The 23,895-nt window shown below is 35.9% G+C and overlaps 1 protein-coding gene across 1 annotated transcript; it reads left to right on the top strand.

Annotated features, from left to right (window-relative positions):
* The first annotated feature begins 2,918 nt into the window (after positions 1–2,918).
* On the top strand, positions 2,919–23,000 carry LOC142986596 (uncharacterized). The gene is made up of 2 exons (XM_076135118.1): positions 2,919–3,669; positions 19,413–23,000. Exons 1-2 carry the CDS (start codon positions 2,946–2,948, stop codon positions 19,649–19,651), a joined length of 963 nt encoding a protein of 320 aa, XP_075991233.1. The 5' UTR covers positions 2,919–2,945; the 3' UTR covers positions 19,652–23,000.
* The last annotated feature ends 895 nt before the right edge of the window (positions 23,001–23,895 follow it).

The raw sequence follows: 23,895 nt of genomic DNA on the forward strand, positions 1-23,895 counted from the left end.
TGATAGTTGTACAAATAAAGATAAGCCAAGACTTATAGTAATTAGATTATGTCAATCTAATGTCGAGTTGCAATGAAATTGCGAGACTGCCTTCATAAAACTTAGGTAATATAGTAACTACCTACATACTTCGCCTATGTTACCCGTGAATAATAATAATAAGATATTAAAATAAAAATAAACTTAAGCTACTAAATAAGAACATATTGCAATATTTAACAAACGAATTAGAAACAAAGTAACCGTACCGTTTAAATAAAAATAGATGATGGTTTACTTTTATGATAATATAATTCTTGTCTCTTTATATTTGATGCACAATTTTGGTTATGTAATCGGTGTTCTGTCTAGTTTAATAAAACAGATTTAAACTTTATAAAAATGATAAGAAGGTATTAATGAACTAAGTCGAGCTTTGGTCACGTTACCTATCTATACTTATTAACAAAGGAGTTATAGTGATTACAGACTTTATTTCAACATCTCTACAAATCTCTGTAAAAAATTGTTTAACAACATCGATAAATATTCACAAAAGCGGTGTTAGTATTGCTAAGCTTACTAAGTGCTATCGTATTAAAAGTGTTAACATCATAATAATAAGCCATTAAACTGATAAGCACACATTAAAAATACCTGTCCGGTTATAGCTGACGCCCGCAAATGTATTTCTTAGAGGCCACGGTCACTCACTGAAAGAAGGATGTTCTTATCTGAATAAATGCGTAGTAGTTGTCTAACCGCGCCTTACGTTACATAGTAATCGTATAAACGTCGGCGTTTATTGTGCCAACATGTGTAACACGTCCAATAAATCGTAAGATGTCACTTCGAATGCGATTTCTCGAATTTTTGGTTTGTAATAATGGTCGGAAAATCAATTAAACTGGAGCAATAAAATGTCTAATTGCACACCAAAAATTAAGGCGAAACCGTAAAAACCTCAAAGCAAACATCACTAGATCGTAAAAGGTGATGAATGGAGGGTTCAAGATCAGGCAATGATCCACGCCGCCTGCGCGCGCGCCGCTCCTAGCGCCCGCGCCATGTTGTGGGCGGAGCTTAGCGCGCGCTTCGTGACGGAGCGCATCTTCCTTTTAACTCCGTATTGCCTGAAAACACTGCGTTGGAAAGAGAAAAGTAGCTTTGAAATACTGAGTTATCCTACGTACACGTTTGTCATCGCCAACGTACCTGCTGAACCATTTTAAAATTTATAGTGATATTTCCACATTACCGAGTATAATCATAACAATATTCTTGTGGATTACACTTTATCAAACACCAGTAATAAATACGAATATTTAGTTTAAGGAATAGTGTTGATTCTATGTGTTTTGCTATAAAAATCAATCTTGTAAAGGTAAGGTAGTGCAAAATGTCTCCAGATCACACGAAAGTAATTTTGATATTACAATAGTGGTAGTATAATATTAATGTTTACTACAGTGGCAGTGATTGTTTATAGGAGAGATCAGCAACCCGGCGCGGGCGCATCCCGTCCGACTCGTATTTATAGAATCATTCGATAATAATGATTTATTTATTTATCACGACATTCAAACTTACGTCATTATAGAATGCGTATTTTGACGCCACTGAAAAAAGTACGTGATGTATACAAACATTGAAACTATTTAATGTTACTTTTATATAGATACAGTTCTAAGTATTGTTTCTAAAATAAAATCTTTTGATCGCGTTTTGTGAACTACACGTGAAAGTAGATCTTACAGTAGATTTAGTTTAGGAATTGGCCTTAAGGATTAAAGTTAACTATACACGAATGTAATTTAACGCAACGACGTGTATTTTCAACTTCTTGTAAGGACAGATACAAACTAACGTATTTTGGAATTTTGTTAACTTGTGTAGCCTAAATTAAAAAGTTAAAGTTTCTATGTTAAGCCTCCATACAATGTCTTCCACAACAATTTCTTCAATGGTGTGAAGAATGCCAAACACCATCGATTCATTACTACGAAACACGAAAATTGATTCTTATCATCAACACATAGAGCACATATTTGATTGGCCGTTAAAGTTTACACGAGTGCGGAGTATATAAATCCGGCAAGTTTAATGCAAAACTTTTGGTTTACGCTTTATGGTAAATATTTGGTGTACGTCGTATAACTGTTTTATAGTTCTAGTAAAATGTTTGGTTTAATTGTGCTAGGTCAAGAGCGGCCGTTCGACAGGCGTCCTTGCGACGGGTAAATATTATTGTCTAAGCGGGTTTTCCGCTGTTTGGGTGTTTGTATGAGTTTGTGGATGATACAGACTGGGGATACGAGAGTGCAATGACCTCATCTATATGCATTCTTATGAATCCCACCGGAGTAGACCTTAAAACAATGCATCGAGTCGAACATCTTACAAGCATAACAGTGTAACCTGCCAATGGCTATCCATTCGAGATGATAAGATAAGAATTTTTCTATTTCATGCATTATTCAGGATTAAGCGAAAGTTCTACTTTCTATGTGGATCTAATGCTTGGCCTTAATACTGGATCACAGAAAGATAATAATATTTGGTTTCAGTTAAATTTCACGGGAAATGTGTCGCATGAGTTAGCTAGTTAAATACAATTAACATTAATATTGTTGTAACTGTAACTATGCAAATATTCCATGAGACAACCAAACTTGAAGATATAGAAAACAAGATTTATTGTACCTATACTTAAACCTGCCGGTTGGCAAATTTTCTGCACCCTGGAATTCGTTGTAGTGTCGATCCCTTTTTGTTCGCGTTGTTAGAACGGTTCACCGAGTGTCGGTTTGCCAATAAGCTAGTGTTAAGGCGGACGTGGGTGTGGTGGCGCCGAGCGGTGGGGCGGCAGCGGGGCGCGGCCTGGGCGGCGCGGGCGGCGCGCGGGCGGCATCTGCGCGCGCGCACTGTTGCCCAGCCCGCGCACCGACGCGCACGCACGCGCACGCATGAAGACCGAGGACCAAACCACCGAAGAAGCGGCGCGCCGCGCGCCCGCCACGCGCCGCCAGGAAAAACCACCCTTTTCCTACATAGCCCTCATCGTCATGGCTATTCGACACTCCCCTAACAAACGGCTCACTCTTAGCGAAATCTACGCATTTCTGCAACAACAGTTCCCGTTCTTCCGCAGCTCCTACCAGGGCTGGAAGAACTCTGTCCGACATAACCTGAGTTTGAACGAATGCTTCGTCAAGCTGCCCAAGGGTCTCGGTAGACCGGGGAAGGGCCACTACTGGACGATCGATCCATCGTCAGAGTTTATGTTTGAAGAGGGATCGTTTAGAAGGAGACCCCGGGGGTTCCGCAGAAAGTGTCAGGCGTTGAAACCTCAATTCGGGAGTGGGAGTTACTTGTGCGGTGGTGGAGTGCCGGCGCTGCCGCCGTCGCAGCCGACGGGCTACGAGTTGGCCGGTGGAAGCGGGGCCGGAACCAGTAGTGGTGGTCCAATAGACTATGGGGCTTGTGCGTATTCACATACAAGTAGTGCAAGTCAGCAGCTGGCGTACGGTGGAGAGTACTGCACGTACGGCGCCATCAACGAGCGCGAGTGGCCGCTGGCGTACGGCGCGGTGGAGCCCGGCTACCGGCCACCGCCCGCCTCGCCGCCGCCGCATCACGACCTGCCGGACCTCATACCGAACTACCAGTATGCCGTCGCCAATGAGCATGGTGAGTGTTTGTTTATTTAATATTATCATTTACATACACAAGGCACGTAATGTCTACATACACTCGTTTCTCTAAAGGGGAATAGAAATTACATATAATATTGTTCTTTGCCTTGTCTGTCAAACATACATCAGTATGAGAAGGATCATAACATTGTATCAATCACTTAGGAGGTACAAAATTATTATCTCAAAGTTCGGAAACGGCACCGGTAATTGTCAGCAGATTCGCTCTTTTCTACAAAGCAATAAGAAACTGGCAGCGTTCTGTAGTTGTTGATTGTTATTGTTTTTGTTACATATAATAATCCTTTGCTTAAAATTTTCTTAAACCATACCAAGTTTGAAATTAATAAAAAAAGCGCGTTTTATTGACTTTACGATTTAGGGCCGTTTTACAATTTACATATGAGCAATGAAGATATTAATTCTTATTGTTATTGTTTAATTAGTATGCATTTCTTCAAATGTCTATCGCACACAAAAAACGACGAACGACATACATTACACACATTATACATCTCCATCTATCTGTTTCGTTTGCCAGGAAAGTTCTCTCAGGTTGAAAAGTACCCTAAGGTATCCGAACTTTTAAACTTTTGCATTACATGCTATAATTAGCGAAACAAAACATGAACATCCAGTTAAATGTAATAGGTGATGGCGTTGAATTCCCAATAATATAAAAATAATAAAGTATAGTTTGTAAACTAATTAAGTGCTAAAAAACAAAGCCATTCAGTAGTTTTTGCATGAAAGAGCAAGCAACATACTTCGCACTCGCTCACAAGTTTGGCGGGAAAGGGTTAAGTCTCCATCTACATCAGAATTTGCATTTGTGTGCAACGATGCAATTGATGTGTGCGACCGTAGTGCCGACTGACCAATCCGGTGGCCACCACCCACCTCACCCTCTAACACTCGATTTCGCTCCATAGTAGCCACCCCTTCGAAACGTAGTTCGATCTCTTGCTACTTTCTGTTGTCCTGGTAGTTGCACGTCAATTTTTCACGTGAACCGCTCGGTTGCAGTTAACGTTGAACCGCATCAGTTGAAATTTGCGGGCCGGCTGTTTTGGCCCGAACACGTAGCTGTGTCGCTCAACGTGACAACTGCAATAATATTGCGCAATTAGTCTGCACGATAAAATTAAATGTTAACTTATATCGAAAGTGTCAAAAATATCATAAAAATGATTCTCCTAAATCGTCATTAAAGTTGCGTAATGTACAATACATGTTGTGCAATATTGATGATGGACAGGTTGATATCTTGCTTCTTGATAAAAAAAAGCTGGTAATGATTAAAATTTTGAAAATAATTTTTAAATTGAATTGACTGCCTTAATAATTAATTATTTCTAATTTAGAATACAACGCGCACTTATACCTTATAATATATGTACTATGACAGCTATTTGGTGAATACGTATATTATTTAAAATAAATTCGGTTATTAAGACCAAATACCCTTATTTAAAAAGTTCAATACATGGATCATAAAGGTGGTCGTTTAAGGCTGTCGACTGTCTACGATAAAAATGCTACGTCGTAGCACTTTCGTAGAGGCACATTCATAAGCTTTGTATGATCTTACATACAATTTCAGATTAAAGCCACCATGGGCGATTTAATAATAAACTTAATTCTTATTACGGACAAATGAATGAAATTGGGTATTATTTCTTAACATTATATTAATTAGTCTTATTTAACCTTTCATGACCGTGAGCGTAACCGAAATGATATGGGCGCACGTTGATATTGTCTAGCTAAAAGGGCTGAGTACTTTTACTGGTGGTAATGACGTCCTGTACAAGACATGTATGATGTGAATGAAAGACGGGATGATTGTCATCATCGTGCCAAGTTGCGTTCTCTGATTTCTGCCGACCTGTATGGGAAAAAGACGTAATTTTCCTATTGTTATAGAATTGCGAGATTTTTTGTATGTTGGTGTGATAGTGTTTTACTGAGTCTTCACGAAGGCTTTTAATTTCAATTCATATAGTCTATAACACATCGCGCTATGATGAAGCATTTCCTTTGATCTTTGTATGTAACGATCGGCGCCTTTGTACAATCGACGAAAAAAAATATTTAACAATAAATAAATAGGCAAAGTTTACGTTGCACTTGTAGCGATAAGGATAGTTTCATATAATATTTTATTTAGAGTCAGTTTCACATTTTATAAACAAGTGTCTGGTAACTTATTCGGTAAATGAAGTGACAGAAAAGCTGCGCGTTTTAAATTACTATGAAATTGCTTACTAGTTGAAATTTTGGCAGTTCATACATTTAAACGGCGTGTGTAAAAGGATTCGTTACTTTGTATTAATTTCTGTGGCGCTGAAATGCCGATCAAGTGGACACAGTACAATAGAAATTAGTATGAAGTTTCAAATCCTAACGGTTTTCCACAAGACAAGAGTAGGAACTCCACAAACTTGAAATTACGCTTCTATAAAGCCCTTACCCACATATCTATACTAACATTATAAAGCTGAAGATATTGTTTGTTTGTTTGTTTGAACGTGCAAATCTCAGGAACTACCTACTGGTCCGATTTGAAAAATTCTTTCAGTGATAGATAGTCCAATTATCGAGGAAGGCTATATATATCATCACGCTACGACGCTAGGAGCAGAGTACAAGTAAAAAAAATAACAAAAACGGGGAAAAATTTGACCCATTCTCTTTTACGTGACGCAAGCGAAGTTGGAAATAAAATCGCATCCTCTGAAGAACGCAACCGAAACGACCAGTAGTAACATTCATCATGAGTAGCTTTATTAAAGGTTGGAGAGTATAGCTAAGTATCAAGATTTTAAACAATTAGTATATTCAACCAAATTGGTATAGGTAGGAGTAATCCCACACGCGTTGAAATTCTATAACACATAATAAATCAGTACAAATCACTTGAATACCACTTGAGACGGTTGATGACGTCACACCCTCTGGATACCGTCTTTCACAGTCATCATGGTTCTTGAGTCTTTGAGTACCTCAACTTTTGAGTGGCAAATAATGTGACAGAATTAAGATTAAATCTTTACTTGGTTACTAAGTTTTGCTTCTGAGAATGTCTTTAAAGCAATCTGGGTACTTCCCCTGTTTTAAAGACTAGAAGATTGAAGATCAGAACCTCTGCCTGTTTGTGATTTTATTTACACTTATATTTCTTGATACCCCCTTCGATCGGTAGGAGAACTTTGCCCACCAGTAAGACATAAGGGGTTAAATTAAATATCATATTATTCTAACTAAAATTTTATATACCTTATTATAATTTTAAGGTTTTCATTCATATTAATTGTAAATATAACTCTAGACTAAAATAAGGCTTAAATATTATAAAAGTTAAAATGTATAAACGTTTTTTCGTAGTTAGTACGTATAAATAAAATACATTTCAAATAGGGAACAATTTGTTCAATACTGTTCAGTGGTTTTGAAAACTACGCCTGAAATTCACTTCCTTTTTTATTGTTTAAATTATAATGGGTATAATATCCGTGGGTGAAACGCCATTATAGAATACAATCAGACTCAAAATAAAGCTCCGTGCTAATCATACAAATATTCGCCGTAGGTGGAAATCAAACCCACGATACGCGGCGAGACAGTGATGGCACGGTGCGCCAAACTTTCAGTGAATTAGCATGAAAAAATAAATATGGGTCGATAACATTTTAAAAACAAATCAAATGCAAAAAATGCTTTTGTTAGAACTATATTTAATTTTGACACTAGGTTGATCACTAACCAAAATATAAGGAGAAGAAGACACTAATATTAAGTCCATTAACTTCTATTTTGACTGATTTACAACTCTTATGCGCGGGTAATCTACTAAGATATAATTCTTACGGACTTTAGTTCTTTGTACCAAAGGCTTATATTTTTAATTGATTATAATCATGCTCTCTCTGCTCCTTTAGACAATATACGACAAACCTATGAAATTGTTACAAAACAAACCGCACAACACCCTCTTTTAAAAATGTTATTTCAAATTTTTCAACACTTTTTTATTTTCGATCTGGACTTGAGTTAGAATTTAAAAAAATCCTTCATAACCAAATAAAAATTTATACCTTCATTTATAGTTTCACAAATAACTTTATATATTAGCAAATGTTTTTAGCTAATAGCTATTAAATTGTAGAACGTGTCTTAGTGAGACTGTGTCTACCGTACACTGTGCTTTAGAGGTCACTCATTGATTGATATTGACCTTGCAAACCAATGCCCTAGTTAGGTCCTAGTACTTTCCGTCGGCATAGTATATAGTAGTAAATCTAGTTAGTGCCTACGAAATCGATACAGGGTTAGTGACTGCTGCGCCATACCCGTCTGAACAAGCGGCGCGAATGTATTGACGATATGCTCCCGCTGGAAGGTTGGAGTACCAGGGCATAAGACAACGTAAGGAGATAGTTTGCGCGCCAACTCTAAGCGCTAGGGTACTTTCTTTTCGTATTTCTACCGATTTGAGCGGTGATGGCGCGGCAATATACGGCGGTTTTAATGTTTGCAAAATAACAAATTTTAAATATAAGTATTGTTAAGTAGACTAGATAAAGGTAGTTGAAATACTGCTGAAATACTTATTCCTTTAATATTTTAAATATTATTTTATCAAATATATTATTTTCTACAAAGTAAAACTTGTACTAACTTACTATGTAACTTGTATTACATTTCAAATATTATTAGGGGCTAGTAAACACCTTTAGGAGTGACAAACCAGTTGGTAAAAAGATAGCCCTACATACCCTATTCAAAAAATAATATAATCATTTCCATTTTGTACCAATTCAACCTTTATATACCATTTTCCAATCTTGAGTGGGGAACACTAGCGGAAAATGGCGCGAATATATTCCCTCTCCCCTGAATTATCCATTGTTGAGCGACACGATATGGTTTAATATTTATTTGACATTATGATAAAACTCTTTTGTTCATACACGTCCGTAGGCGCGTCGATACATCACATCTTGTAATATTCTCATTATTCTTGGGAACAAACAAAATGATACGACGATAAATATATGAAGAAAAATGTAAATGACAAATACTGCCAACAAATCACAATTAAGAGGAATTTTATACCATAACTTTATATTTCCTTAATTGTACACTAACTTTGGCATAGATTTAGAAACTAGCATTCGTATTGGACTAAATAAACGAACATACATATTATTATATCCGAGAAATTTTGCAACTGACGTTTGTATCTCGTGTCGTATGTGACAAGGGATGCGTAGTGGTGCTTTCACTTTCAATGTACGCGCAGATTTATCGATTGGGGAGAACGCCTCTCTGTCCATGTTCTCCTGGTAACTGAGCAGAGAAGTTGTCTGCCAGACCGCCGTTTTGCAGTCTGGTTAGTCAGGCAACTTGTGCGTTTCCATTATTGAAGCAAGACACGATACCGTGCACTTGTGCACGTCATCCTGATTTAGTTAGTTTAGTATAATATTAGAAACATGTTTTTATTTGGATACGTGTAATAAGCATAATGTGAAGTAGCCAATAAAATCTATACTAATATAATAAAGCTGAAGAGTTTGTTTGTTTGTTTGATCGCGCTAATCTCAGGAACTAAAGGTCCGATTTGAAAAATTCTTTCAGTATTAGATAGTCCATTTATCGAGGAAGGCTTTAGGCTATATACCTTCACGCTACGGCTATTAGGAGCAGAGTAGCAACGAGAAATGTTACAAAAACGGGGAAAATTCTCTCTTATGTGACGCAAGCGAAGTTGCGCGGGTCAGCTAGTTAAATTATATTTTGTTATTATTTTATATTGCAATAACGTCGTCATAAAATTCTACATTGTTTAAGAGACAATTACATCTGTTCGTTATGTTCTTCTCCACAGAGTTAATCAATATTTCGAAATATTCAACACGGACCGGATACAAATTACAGTTTCATGTATTCAAAATATCGAGAAAGTAAACAAAATTAACGCCGTTTAACGGTAATTGTCCTGAAAAAGATTCCTGTCAATTTGAGGCACTGATGAATATTGGTTTCTCAAAATTGCAAATTTTATTTTTTTATTGTTGATTCAAAACATCGTGTATTCCTAATTACGATAGTTGGACTATGGAATCGTTGTAAAATCTTTCCACCAGATTTGATAAGGTCCATTTCGCATAATGCTTTCACCATTAGCTTTTTAAATGATTATTGCCGGACAAATATTTCTCTTAAAATTGCTACTTAACCATCAATACACACACAGACAGCTTTTTAACAGGTTTAAGCCCATTTAAATTTTAACTTAATAATAATGCAATTAGAGCAGTGATAGCCGAGTGGTATAAGTTGACACCTCACACGCAAGTGGTCGCAAGTTCGAACCCGAGGCAACACACCAATGACTTTTCGAAGTTATGTGTGTATTAGAAATAATTATCACATGCTCCAACGGTGAAGGAAAACATCGTGAGGAAACCTTGCATGCCTAAAAATTTGTTTAAAACATTTATTGAGGGCATGCAAAGTCCCCAACCCGCACTTGGCCAGCGTGGTGGACTCAAGGCCTAACCCCTCCCTCATTACGGGAGGAGACCCTTGCCCAGCAGTGGGACATTCATGGGTAAAATTTAAATTTTAAATTTAAAATAATGCAATTATTATAAAATAATAATGAGAATTATATCGTGCCTCACGCCAATGGTAACTTACTCTACATTTGAGAACCCCAGTCTGACTAATATTCATGATACAGTACTAGGGAAGCAGAAGCACGCTAGAGGTCTACCGATCGATGCCGACATTGAAAGTGAATGTAGGACATGGAAGTACAGCTTTTTACACGTTATATCCGATACGGAAACTTTTCTCGTAGGCGTTATTTAATATTTTTAAGAATTAATAAATTTGTGATAAATATGTGTTGATGTCTTTTGTTATTGTTTAAAAAGTTTTAATTTTGTTTGAATAACTACTTCAGTCACCTGTACCATATTTCTAAAAAAATAAAACGTGTCTCCGTGACGAGTAATTTTTTCAGATTTTACTCGAAATATGTAATTAATATTTTATATTTATTATGCAGAAATAAGGCAGGCTAATACTAATAAATACTAAGCTGTTAAAATAATAAGAATACTCAAGTAGTAAGCGCTGCAGACGTGTTCTAAGCAGAACGCTTTTTGTTCGGTTTGCTAGATTCCCGGAAATCGTGAACATTGTAGAGATATCGGTCTATCAAAGTATTTTTCGTTACGTATGTTTTCTTTTGTTCGGGACATATTTTTAATAGGTTTTAGAGACTCATTGGTAGAGTAATGCGATTTTTGCTAAGCTTTGAGAATGTCTCACGCTGTAATTTATTGTTATCTTTACCATACTAGTCACTTAATCAGATGAGGCTCAATCTCAGCTGTCTGAGCTATCTTTCGACATGACACTATTAAGCTATATCTTATACCATTACGCGTACAAAAGTAATTTACTCGTATATTACTAAAGTAACTATGGCCAAAGATTTCAACGTTTGCAAAACACTAAATAATCGTGCATATTCGTTGTGAGGCTTTAAAATCGTTCGACCCTATAATACACTGCTTTTTTCTGTCCGGTTTCGTTAAGAAACATAAAACCAAAAGTATTCGAAGAAATTAAGGCCTAAAAAGGATTTTATGTACTTTATTTGAAGGGTAAACGACAATCTTATGAGTATCCGTAAGTAACATTTTGTTTTTTAAGTAACTTTACTAAGTCTTTAAGAGCATACTGTTGTTGGTTCTTTGTTTTTACTAAACAAAAAATCGTATGAGTAATAAGTAGTGATAGCGATGACACAGGAAATAAATCCAATAATGTCGAAAAAATTACTTAAATTAACAAAAATCTGTATACTTACTTTGATTGGTACAATTATCATTCCAAACGAGATTATTTTTTGATATATTTTTTTTAAATGCATTTAAAGAAAACATTGTACCTAATATCAAATTGACATGCACACTGAAAAACCTTTTAAAAAAGTATTAAATTCCTGAATCAAAAGTCGTATCGTCGTAGAAAAGCAGAAATACATTCGTGCCGTGTAGAACCTAGGAATGAGGCGCTACGCTAAAGACTTTCACTCTCATTGTGGGCGGGGAAAACGTTCCACATTCTGCAATGATATGCACAAATACATTTTTGTTACTTTACCTTTAACTATCTTAAAGACAAGTGTAATAATTACATACGTATTGTCACGTAACATTGTCTCTACTTCAACCAAATAAAACACTTTTGCCTGAAGATTTAGTACTAAAAATAGGTTTTCAATATTTCCTGAAACTTGCTGCAGAATGACTATACAAAATGCAGCCTCGTTTTAAAATTACTCCTGTACATTCATGTTTTCCTAGTGAATTGCATCAATGCGATTGCGCTTTGCAGCCGTTGCAATGTTGCAACGTGACATGCAAATGGTGCACGGAGTGCATTTGTTCTTGGAGTGCAACTTACGCAAATTATTATCAAATACATATTTAGATGTACTAAAAAAACGTTTGTTAAAGAAATTGTTTAGGTATTTGCATTTTGAAACATTTTATGCATCTCAGTATGCAGTCCGGCGGGCCGTTAGTTGTAGCGGCCTCGATGCATTTGCGGAAGGCTGTGGAAAGCGCAATACAGCGTGCCTTGAAAAGTGATGGGTGATGCAAAATGCAATGGGAAATGTAGGTTAGGGAAATAAGTATCTCGAACATTGTTCTATGTTGGCGTGCTTTCGGACGTATCGATCGAGTAATGCATTTTCCATGTCTTCCTTCTGTGCATTTTGCTGTCTGCTACTACTTTGTTGCGTTGCTGCAGTTTCATTCCGTTTGGGTACAGTTTTCACATCCTTGTTGGATGTGTTTCGGTAGTCGCTTACTTCCTAAAATGTTCTAAAAAAAAATCTAAAACCCTTTATAAATATGTAGTTCATAATTACGTGTTTTCGCTAACTTATTCATAAACACACTATAATATGTTTTCCCTTTTTTATTTCGCTAAGGAGTGAAAGAAACAAAACACTTTATCGGCCTTTCATAATTTCATATATTTTAATTAATAAGAGGGTAAGTCTATAGTACATACGTCATAGGCTTCGGAAGTGGATAGGCGAATTTCATTTATATGGCTCGCAAATTAGTATTTTAATAGTTTTATTCATGAACTTGATAAGGAAACACAGATGCATTGTAGTCGGAGTGTAAGAAGCCTTTGTCTTACAGTCTTTCTGTCTTATTGAAAAACGTTTTGTTAGCTCTATGGTTACACAGTGCTTTGTCGTTTTTACTCATAATATACGTTTTTAAAACTGATTGACAGTGACAAAACACTATTACTAATAAAAACTTACTCAACGTTTATTAGTAAGTCAGATTGAACATAAAACCAACGGCGCTACAAATTCCGAAACGCACATACCAGTTCAAAGTCATCGTACACAGCCGAAGCACTTGCCAATATAACACCAAATATAAGGCGTGATGTACATAGCTAATAAATAGCCGAGTCCGGAGCAGGCCGGATAATCGACGATTTATTACCTCCCATGTGCGCATCGCCCCGCTTCTGAGAAGTTTCAGCGCTCCCTTATGACGGTCATAAAAGCTGTGGTAACATGTGCAATGGCTGCCTGCATCACCGAAACGGTGATGTTCATACACTTTAAGATCTCCATACGAACTGGAAGATATAAAGCCGTTTACGTGATCCCGACCTCGTCTTATTGTGTTCACGTTTATGACGGAATGTAATTCGATTTGAGTAGAGATTCGGAATTCTTATTGATTTCCTTGCTCTTCGTACTGCAGGATAAAATTTGAAAAAAGTTGTTCTTTCTTAGTATCTCGATATTTTCAAGAAATTGTTTTCTTTTAAATTATTCTGTCACTTTGTTTTTGCTATTTCCTTACCCCAACCTAAAAAAGTGAGATTTTATGTAGGTCTTAGGTACTTGGTTTTTACTGTGCCAAATTTTGGTTTACCTAGTTTGTACATAGGTTTATCCGTGAAAATATAACAGTAGGCTAAATATTATTCTTCAAAAGGTACATAATACCAGTTAATGAACGTGAAATTAATGAAGGTTTAGTTTATGTTATTCCTCTTTTTTATTGCCACACGGGCCAATCAGAATCGGATAAGCATAGCTTATGTTTTTGTACATACCTTATATGTTCGACCACCATTTTTTAACTAATAGAATTCCAATAAGAAATGGACGAAACAGTATTGCAGTCGGATTTTTGCTTTTATAAGTATTAATGAGTATTAAGTATTTTTGAATTGTTGTATGTATCTTTATCATCTCGGAAATATAGAATACCGGACTTTTAAAAGGCGTATGTGGATCCGAAGCCAACACGTAGAGGCCCATTTAAACAGCTTCAATTTTTAACAAATATGGAATTGTTACTATTGTAAAACTCTTTGACGGCATCTGATAATTCTTTATCTCCTTGAAATCGATACCTTTGTTACTCGACGTTTAACAGCTTACGTTTTATATTTGTAACCATTGAATTTCTTATCGCGTTTAGTTCCCATCTAGCATTTTAGTATAATGTGAGCAAGCCGCAACAGTTTAAAAATGTTCATATCGGAAAAAAAGAATGCATCTGAAAAGTATGAACTGCATTGCTCCTAAATTTGTTGCCGTCTATTCTCTTGTCTTCGAAGAGGAAATAATTGAATTCCAATGTTGTTTCCGCTTCGTAAGCTAGCTATTTATATGCGCATCGAAACAAATGCATCTCAATGCAATACTGTCCAGTAACGACTATTGCATTGCTAGTGGTTTTTGTGAAAGAAACATTGGATGTCCTGAGACGCGATGCAATACTGCAATCGACCAACAACCAGCCAGCTATCGAGAAACGTTTTATGAAAATCTTTTTAGCGCCTCTAGCGAGAGCTTTAGGAATTATTAATGCAGTACATATTAAATGACTACTTACGATATTATTTTCATTATCATTTTCGATACTCGTCTGTATCGACTGTAGATATTTGATAGAATAGAGAAGGCCTGTTCTATTTGTTTACTTTATGATTTGTCGGTTTTGTGTAACATAACATCTAATTTAATACATGAAGATTGATGGAAATTAATTAAGTAAATTATATAAAAACTGAACTGGATGTATTATTTTATTAACACATATTATTTATTTTCTACTCAACATGTAAAACGTAGATTCTAAGGTACCTGGCCTTAGAATCTTAATGTCTTCTTCAGCCTTTTAGTTTGAGGAAGTGTTGATATACAGTTACCAGTTGATACCCAGCCCATCCGACAAACATTAACTACTTGAAGTAAATTGAAATAAGTAAAACAAATTTCAAATCAAACTCTTATCAAAGAAAAATATGTGAACTAGAAACCATTTCAAAGATATAAAAGTACAGAGAGCGGAGAGCGTGGTGTGATGTATTTCAGTTAACGTGGAGATAATGGTGCGTTATGTTGCGTACGGGCGCGTGCGCGTCGGCGAGCGATGACTACGCCGCGCCTCGAGCTCTACGCGCCACGAGTATGATGTGTTTACACAAACGCCCGTTTGTTCAAACCGTTTGATCTTTATAAATGCAATAGGTATTTCAAAAATATCGCCGTCGGCGGAACTTTAACACGAGCTTTAATAAAAAAAAATCGAGAATGATTTTTAAGAACGACAACCTTGATGCTCTGTTTATGCTCGACTATAGGTGCTCAGTTTATGAGCATTTTTTGATTTAACGTAACTGACGTCTGTTTGAAAATTGTATTTCAGTACAGAACGCAGAGCGTCCCTATCGGCGTTTGAACGTTCTCACTAAGATATGAGTAAGCCTTGCCTCACAAAACATGAGGTGTTATTTTTTATTTACGAAGGACGGCCGAGGTTTGTTTGTACGATTGCTTTGATATTCCACGAAACAAATGTGATCTGGTTATTCTAATATACCTATACTTACTTTTCATCATCGTGTTAATGAATTAAAACCGTGTTAATGGGAGCTGAATTTCAGCTTTCAGCTTTTGTGGCTTTAACGTCGTTGCAGTTGCATCTTGACATCTGAATGCATAATATTCAAATTATCTTTATTTTAATTAACGTTGCATTTGTCAAAAATAAACAGAATAATCGAAATTGCAATTAATATCATTGTAGAGAACCACTTTTGTAATAAAATAACATACTACAAAGTGGTGGCTGTGGAAGCACGGATAATAAATTTTCTGTAAGCCACAAGTAAGATCCGATGACAATGAATAACAATCGTGATTTATAACATTTGATTCAACCTCAGTATGGGAAAACCTATTTTCGTTTCACAATTATTTAAAGAATTCAAGCGATATAAAGCACAAGGCACAATATAGTATAAGAAGCGGATCATGGAAAAAGGAAGTCTCTTTTAAAATGGCACAAGTAATTACGGCGAAGAAAGTATTTTTTTACTCTAACGCCTATAAATAATAGTAAACTAAAAGGAGAAAAATATCGTTAGGAAAACGTATTTGTACCTTGACAGGTAAAACTATTTCATCGACTGTTAATTCGATAAAGCAGTAATTTTGCAAAAACAGGCAAACACACAATACAGACAGACACACACACAATAACTTTAGCATTCATACTCTATCTAAACTTAAAAGACTAACAAAGATTCATACTACACAAATTTTCTCATTTATAATATTAGTAAGATTAATTTAATGCACATTAAAAAAAACGATAAGCATCAGAAAGACAGCTGAACGGTAATAATGTATTAAATAAACACATCGTCGGTATTGTTCTATTTTGTACTGGATATATTTAGAAACTGTAATTGACACAGATCAGTGCATCTCGATGTGTGCGGTCCAGACTCGAAATCGATCGTTTCTTATAAAGGAATGAACAGATATCATTCGATAATTCTCAACAGAATCATTCTTTAGTACTTGCGTTTTTTTTTACAGTTCGGAGACTAACTTCTATTATTGATTGTGATTATGTTGAAATTGATAACAGGTTCTCTTTTTTTTCTGACCGCGTGACGTAAAGACAATGTTTTTGGCTTCATTTCACCACAAGTGCCTCTAATTTTATATATGTTTATTTCATACTTAACTTTAATATGATTTAAGATACATATAAACTGATACAAAACGCTACAATTAACAGCGGTCTCCGATAGAAAATAGATATCATTTTACAGCGGCCTTTCAAACGTTTCTAACAAGGCGTATTATTAACATTAGGCCTTATAAGAATTATCTCTGCGTGTTTACCATAATTATCGTGCTAATTATGCATCAACACGTATTTAAGTTTATGGGTGGTCCCTAATTCGAGATCTCTGAATCTCCGAGCAAAAACAGTCCGTTGCCTTTGCTACTATAAACAGATTGCCCTAAAAAAGTAAAATGCTAAACATCCCTTGCCATCGATTCCGAGTTGGGTAAAAAACTCAACCCTTTCATATGGCATCCTTGACTCGTGTTTTAATAAAAAAAGCGGACGGAAGATCTGTGAGTCAACAAAAAAATAAGGCATCTTGTAAAAAATATTTTGCGAGTTTAACATGATTGTTGAAATAAAAAAGCTTTCGAACTGCTATGTCTTGTTTTGTTTTAGTTGAACAATACATAAATAGGAAATTTATCGAAAGAAATATATTTTAGGCACATAGGGTGTTTCTGATTTAAACTCATCGTGTACGATTTTTTTTTTTTGGTCTGTTTTTTACATGCTGTGACAATTGGTAAGATCACCAAAATTACCTATTAATAGAACTACTGATAAGCGTATGTCAGAAACATAATGATATACCGTAAACAAAAAGCTTTTGTATTAACAACTGTTCTACATCAAACAAACCAGCAAGCTATTGCTAATAAAAGTAAATTTTCCTTGATTTAGGGAGGATCGATGGCGCAATACCAGATTATCTCCGAACGTTTGTGACTTGAAAGTTTTCGCTCTTCATCGATACTTTCCCATCAGGTATTAAGAATTCAAATTCTCTCTTTGTCACCGCGAATGTGCACAAACGCGACTTTTTATATACTCGTACACTGAGACACGGATTTATTGAATTCCGTATATTTTTCTTTAGTTACATCATCGCTACATTTTATTGACGGAGAGAACCGTGTCCAGTGTACAAACATTATTGTCCTATTTGTCTGGAATATTGCGTCCTCGTGAATCCTTAATGCCAGTCACAGAACATATTCTATCTTTATGTTAATCATTCTCTCGGCCATCACGCATTCACATACATTTCCAGCGTCGTAAATGAATGTAATTAGGGAAACGTGTACGTACTAATATACAAAAATAATTATCCAGTTTTATTGCTTTAATGACATAAAAAAATATTTTGATTACATCGTAAATTTCCGGCATTCAGGATTCACATAATTCGCTGGCGAATTTTTCTTAATTTTCATTTTATAAATTGTGTTTTATGTGCAACTGCTGTGCGACTTATGCGAATTCTTTTAACTCCGCTCCCGAAATATTATTTCGGGTGTAGTGTTCAATGTACCTGTGTGGGCCACTTATATTCCAATAAATCTATAGTTAAACAGTTAAAGTAATGTCGGTGGAGAGGAGCGCGGGCGGCAGCCGAGCTGCGCCGGCGCACGTCTCTCGTCGCCTGCCAACTTGAAAGCAATTTATCCCATCGGCGAGGCCCTCTCCCTGGCGTGATCTATGGGCTTTAAAAAGCGATGACAAGTACCAGAATGTTAGCTTATGAAACGTTGGAGTGCACTGAGCACATTTATTTTAAATTATGAATAGTTTATTTACATAATTAAATAAAGGTTAATTTTAGTTTTCCCAGAAACAGCATTGCTTGTGGAGCCCATAGATCGAGGCCACTCGGATATCGATAATCCTCGGCTGTCTCACTCCACAAAGCAAAATGATGAATGCCGTAATCAAATGATTTTTGTTCTGGAATTTATATTCAACCTCTTATTGATTCCGATGAATCGTTCCAAGAAAATGGGATTCTGTTTAAAACGTTTACGTACGTAGCTAGTAAGTAGAATATTCTTGGAAAATAGTAACTCCCAGTAAGATTTTATTCCTAAAACCGCCCAATTGGGAGCTGTTGCTAGGTTTGTTTAAATTATGGCGATTAGGTAGGGAGCGTGCATGTGGCCGACAACAGACGAGCAGCAGGCGAGGCGCGATCGATGGGAACTCGCGCACTGTGCAATTATAGCCTAACGTCTACATATTTTATCTCGGCCATGTTGTGTACGTGAGGTTTTACGCCGTCTTCACATTTATTATATCAACGCGTTGTCAGCGGCCGCACCCGACCGCTCGTTATTTTTTTCCACTGAGCTTGTGGTTTACAAAAACATTTAGGTGACTTCTTTGGTTTGCTCTTTGCTATAAAATCGTAATAAAATGGAGAAAATTACTTTAAATCTAATTCTTAATATTTACGACAGTCAAAACATTTGAGTATACCTACCTACTCAAAATACATTCTTTACAGATTGTACATACTACTGAGTGGTTGAGAAAACTATAAGTCTAATCTCGCACCGATACGAATGAACAAGAAATTAAGATTAAAATTTGAAACAATGAAAATTAAGATTTAATATGGAAAATCAATTTTATACAATAAATCTAGCTCAGCGATGTAATCTATAACTAAATCAATTTAGCATCATATTATCTTATCGTCGTAAAACTAAAGTAAGTAATTATTCCACAGGCACGACGCCGATGTTCGGGATGCGTGGAGTCCACGGTCAGATGCTGTCTGGAGGCTCGTCCATCAGCGGGCTGGGGGGCTTCGGACTGTCTTCCCCCCTTCCGACGCTGCCGCCGGACCGCAAGGTGTACTCCACGCCACCGTCGACGCCTCTCCCGACGCTACCCTCGCCTTCAGTAGCCACCACCCCAGCACCACCGTCAGCAACTTCCACATCAGTACACACGTATTATCAATAGATATAACCGATATTGTTTTCTTTTTAAAGTTATACAGCGATTTTTCGCTGGTCACGGTTTGTGTATGATTGAAATTCGGAGGCGTTAAGCTACTGAAATGTTAGAATCGCCAATCGCCGATGTGTGCTACGGTCCTAAATGATTTTGATTAGAATCGGATTAGAGTCGGATTATTAAGTCGGTGAAGAGGAAAACATCTTCATTGTTGGCTGTTCAAATCGAGCCTCGAATCACAGTTCTCGAGATGAAATTATATCTGGCTAACCAAAAGATTGTTTTAAAACTTAGCCACGAATGCTCGGACAACAGGTAGAGTGATACATATTCGCCAACATTTTGCCAGCACAATTTATTCTTGTTAGAAAATAGATATAGATAATATATAGTCTAATGTCTTCGGGGTTTCAAACTACAGATTGTAGAGATCTGTAGGCTAGCGTTTCACAAATCTTATTTAGAGCATACTTTGTCTACAATCGTGTTCGTGTAATAAAGTAGGTACCTATATTCGTATAATTCCTAGCTACAAGTTGACGTCATAGTTTACAAGTTTTTAGGTGTTTATCTCAAGTGCTAACGATCGGGCGCCGTGGAACGACTTAATTTGCTCTCTGCAGTGAGGAATGATGAGCAGATCTGGTGATATACATACTATAAGATTCAATCAAATACAATTATTGTAAGTCGTGTAATATTGCTTTAGTAGTTTTTTCTACCAGACTTCAAGTTAAATATTCTTAGGACACATTTTTCTCCTATGTTTGGAAATATAATTGTGGAAAAAGTTTGAAGATACTAACTCCGTACTAAATAACGTTAAAAGCTTCAGAAATGCCAAATGATTTGTTAGTTTTTGTTTGGGACTACTAAAGTCTGTTCATTACCGTATCGTTTTTGTGACCGACGGACAAAAGCGCGCTCGTGAATTTGATTTTATGTAACCGCACATTGCATCTACTTAAAATACCTAGTGCAATGTGAATGTATGCTATTTTCATATAGTTTATTTTGATTTTTCGTCGTAACCATCTGATAAAACTATAATTTCCCTGTTTTCAGTAGTTTGAAATTGTCCTTTTCCATATAGATATATGAAAAATTATTAAGCTATGCTATTGCATAACGGTTTTACTAATAAACATCCTGTAAAGTCTAATTAGTTATACATTGTTTTGTCACTTTCAATCAATTTTGAAACGGTATATGAGTGAAAAAGACAAAGATCTGTCTTAGTTTCACAGTTCTTTGTCTTTTCTTTGAATTTTCACCGCGTTTATTAGTAGGACACGTTGTTTTTTTTTCTTATTCAGTACTTAACTAACTATAATAGAGAAAACAGCAGATAAAAGCCAAAAAACTCTGAGTTTCTGACCCAAAGATTCTAGTATAAGTTTTGTAAAGTGATTAGTAGAATATGTACTTACGTAATTAGGCTAAATACTTGAGTTCAGGTTTAATGTAATATACATAATCGTGGTTATAAGTAGTTTGTCTATTTACTGAACAAAACTTATGGTCTAACCACTTAGGTAAATCAACCAATATACTTAATTCTAAGCTGCACGAATGACAGCTTCCTCGCAACAAAAAGCGATGCAAGTCTGTCGAAATGAGGTATAGTAAATAGAAATACTAGACTATTGGCCCGAGTTATAAAAATACGTACCTACTTAAATGATATATTATGCAATGTGCCATTTTCCCATGTGCATGCCTTTATAAACTTATGAACTTTACTTACTTATTTATGAAGATACTTAACTACGTTATAAGTTACGAAATTGTCAGCAGTTCAGTGTCTGTAAAATCACTCGCATTACTTTTTGTGACGCACCATTATTTTGGCCATAGCACACACAAGCAACGTATGTTTAGGTACAATGTACAAGTAATGGCGATTGGCGACTATCTTCTTCAAAACCAAAGAATTTGCTTAGCGGAAACTGCGCAAGATTGATACCTATGCTATCTTACCAAGGCATACAAAACTAACATGATTTTAAAAAAGTGCAGTGTTTGCGTATTCCTTTCTTACAATATTTTGTATTCGCTACTGACTGTCGTCATCGTAAAGAGTAATTAGATATGCCGTTGATAATTGTGTAGTAGCTCTAACGTAGACATCTTGCAAGAGGCTAATCACGGCGATTTGGCCTCTTTCTCGATGCGCATTGTAACAACACAGTTGACAACTAGTGTACGCCAAATTAAGAGTCACTATTCTGTACATTGTTGCTTTGATGTAACGTGTTAATCATAAGTAAGGGGTAGAACAATGTACAGGCTTTCAAATAGTTTAAACTTCTCTCTAGAAGAAAAGTTGTCAGCTGAGATACACAATAGTCCCCTTGGACAAGGTCTACGTGTATTTGACTTCTAGTACCCTAGAGGTTTAAAAATCACAAACTAGTTGGTTTATAAATCGCAAACTAGCTATGGTAAGCATTCTATGCGCTATGGTCCCAAAAGAAACCATAACAAAAATAAATATTATAAATAATGTATGTTCGCATTATTTACATCAAATACGTATGATATTGTAGTATAATATATAATCTTAGTACTTAGTTTAAGTAGCAGCACGTAATTTTCTAGTTGACACTGTCTATAAGTTACTAATGAAACCAAAAACAAATAGTAAGTATATGGAACAAAACGTAGATAATATACGCAGTGATTATAAACGTACGATTTAATTAGGTGTAAAGTCAGGACGAAAATACAACCACAAAATATTATTATAACAGGCGGAAATACAGAGTAGCGATTCTCTAACACTATCGATTATATTATTGACAACCAGTTGTTATCGAGATATTTTGTATGAAAATCTGATCATCGCCTCTAGCGGTTGCCGTAGGAACGTTTTTTTTTCAATGTATATGCCGATTCCTAATAGTTTCGATTGTAGAGATCGCAGTTTAAATATTTTTTTTAGTACTTGAATATGTCCGCGGTTCATAGAAACAGCAAATTTAAACCCAAAAATGTGCCTTTAACGATATTCAGCCGATCAAAACTGAATTCAAAGATAAAGATGGAATTCAAGTGATTCCGGTCCAGTTTGTTTGTTCAACAAATCTTGAATACTATATATACATTTCAAAATTTACGAGTCTAGTGGATCTTTCAGTATCAGTATTGATAAAACAATACCTGTGGTTGTATTTTTGTGCCTGTCTATAATCAAAGTCATTAGTAAATTGCTAGAATTAAATAATATGTAAGCGTCAAAGTATTACTTAATAATAAGATAATTTTCATATTCACATTGTTTTATCCGAACAGATGCGGTTTATTTTATAGTTGTAAGCTGTTTCTATTTTAAATAAAAACTTTATTTAATTTGGTCTATTATTTTTATTTACACATCACTCATACAGGAAAATAATTATGCCATTTGCTGAAGAATTTCTTCACGGTATTTTACACACTTTATTGAAAGTAAATTCTACTTCGCAACCATGTCCTAGGCGAGTACGGCAGACTTATTCCCGGTTTCTGAGTACGTTTAGCGGTAGTTTATCTATTCAATAGCGTTTTTTATATAAGTTTTAACGCTATTGAATAGATAAACTACCGTGAAATGTACCTCAAAAACCGGGGGTAAGAGTGCAATCTACTTAAGACAAGAATATTAAAATGATCTTGAGAACATTAAAACTGCGTGTGACAGCAACTTAATATGGCTAATAAGTGTGAAATTACTATAAAAAAGTAGTAGTAAGGTTCAAGATACTCTGAAATAGAAGCTCAGCTGATTCCCTTACACGCCGGGGCACAACAAACTTTAAACAAAAAAAGTCATCTGTTATAAAATATGACAATATTTTAAACTACCAAAATATACTTAAAGACACTACTATCACAACTGCAACATTGTAGCCAAACTGTAAGGGTAAAAAGTTCTTCCACTTACCAACACTCGAGTTATCTCGTAAATTCAGTGGCACCCGTTGACAGCTCCCTGACAGATGGCTTTAACCCGATAAGTGTACCGTAGAGGTGGCGATGACGTAAACGATACATTTACACAACCACTATCAGCCACTTGAAAAATGCAGGCGTATTTTTTTAAAGAAACTCTTGAGAAAAACCAGTAGCGCGGTTCTCTACTACTGTCGACTATCAGCCTTGTATGCAAGCTTCGCTGCTGTAGTCAGGAGATAACTTCATACAATTCAGAATTTAAAACATCAGTGACCCGCAGAATGAACGGTGGCTTGACTGGCTTGTTACATACA

This window comes from Anticarsia gemmatalis, chromosome Z (assembly GCF_050436995.1).
Source record: "Anticarsia gemmatalis isolate Benzon Research Colony breed Stoneville strain chromosome Z, ilAntGemm2 primary, whole genome shotgun sequence".
NCBI lineage: Eukaryota > Metazoa > Arthropoda > Insecta > Lepidoptera > Erebidae > Anticarsia > Anticarsia gemmatalis.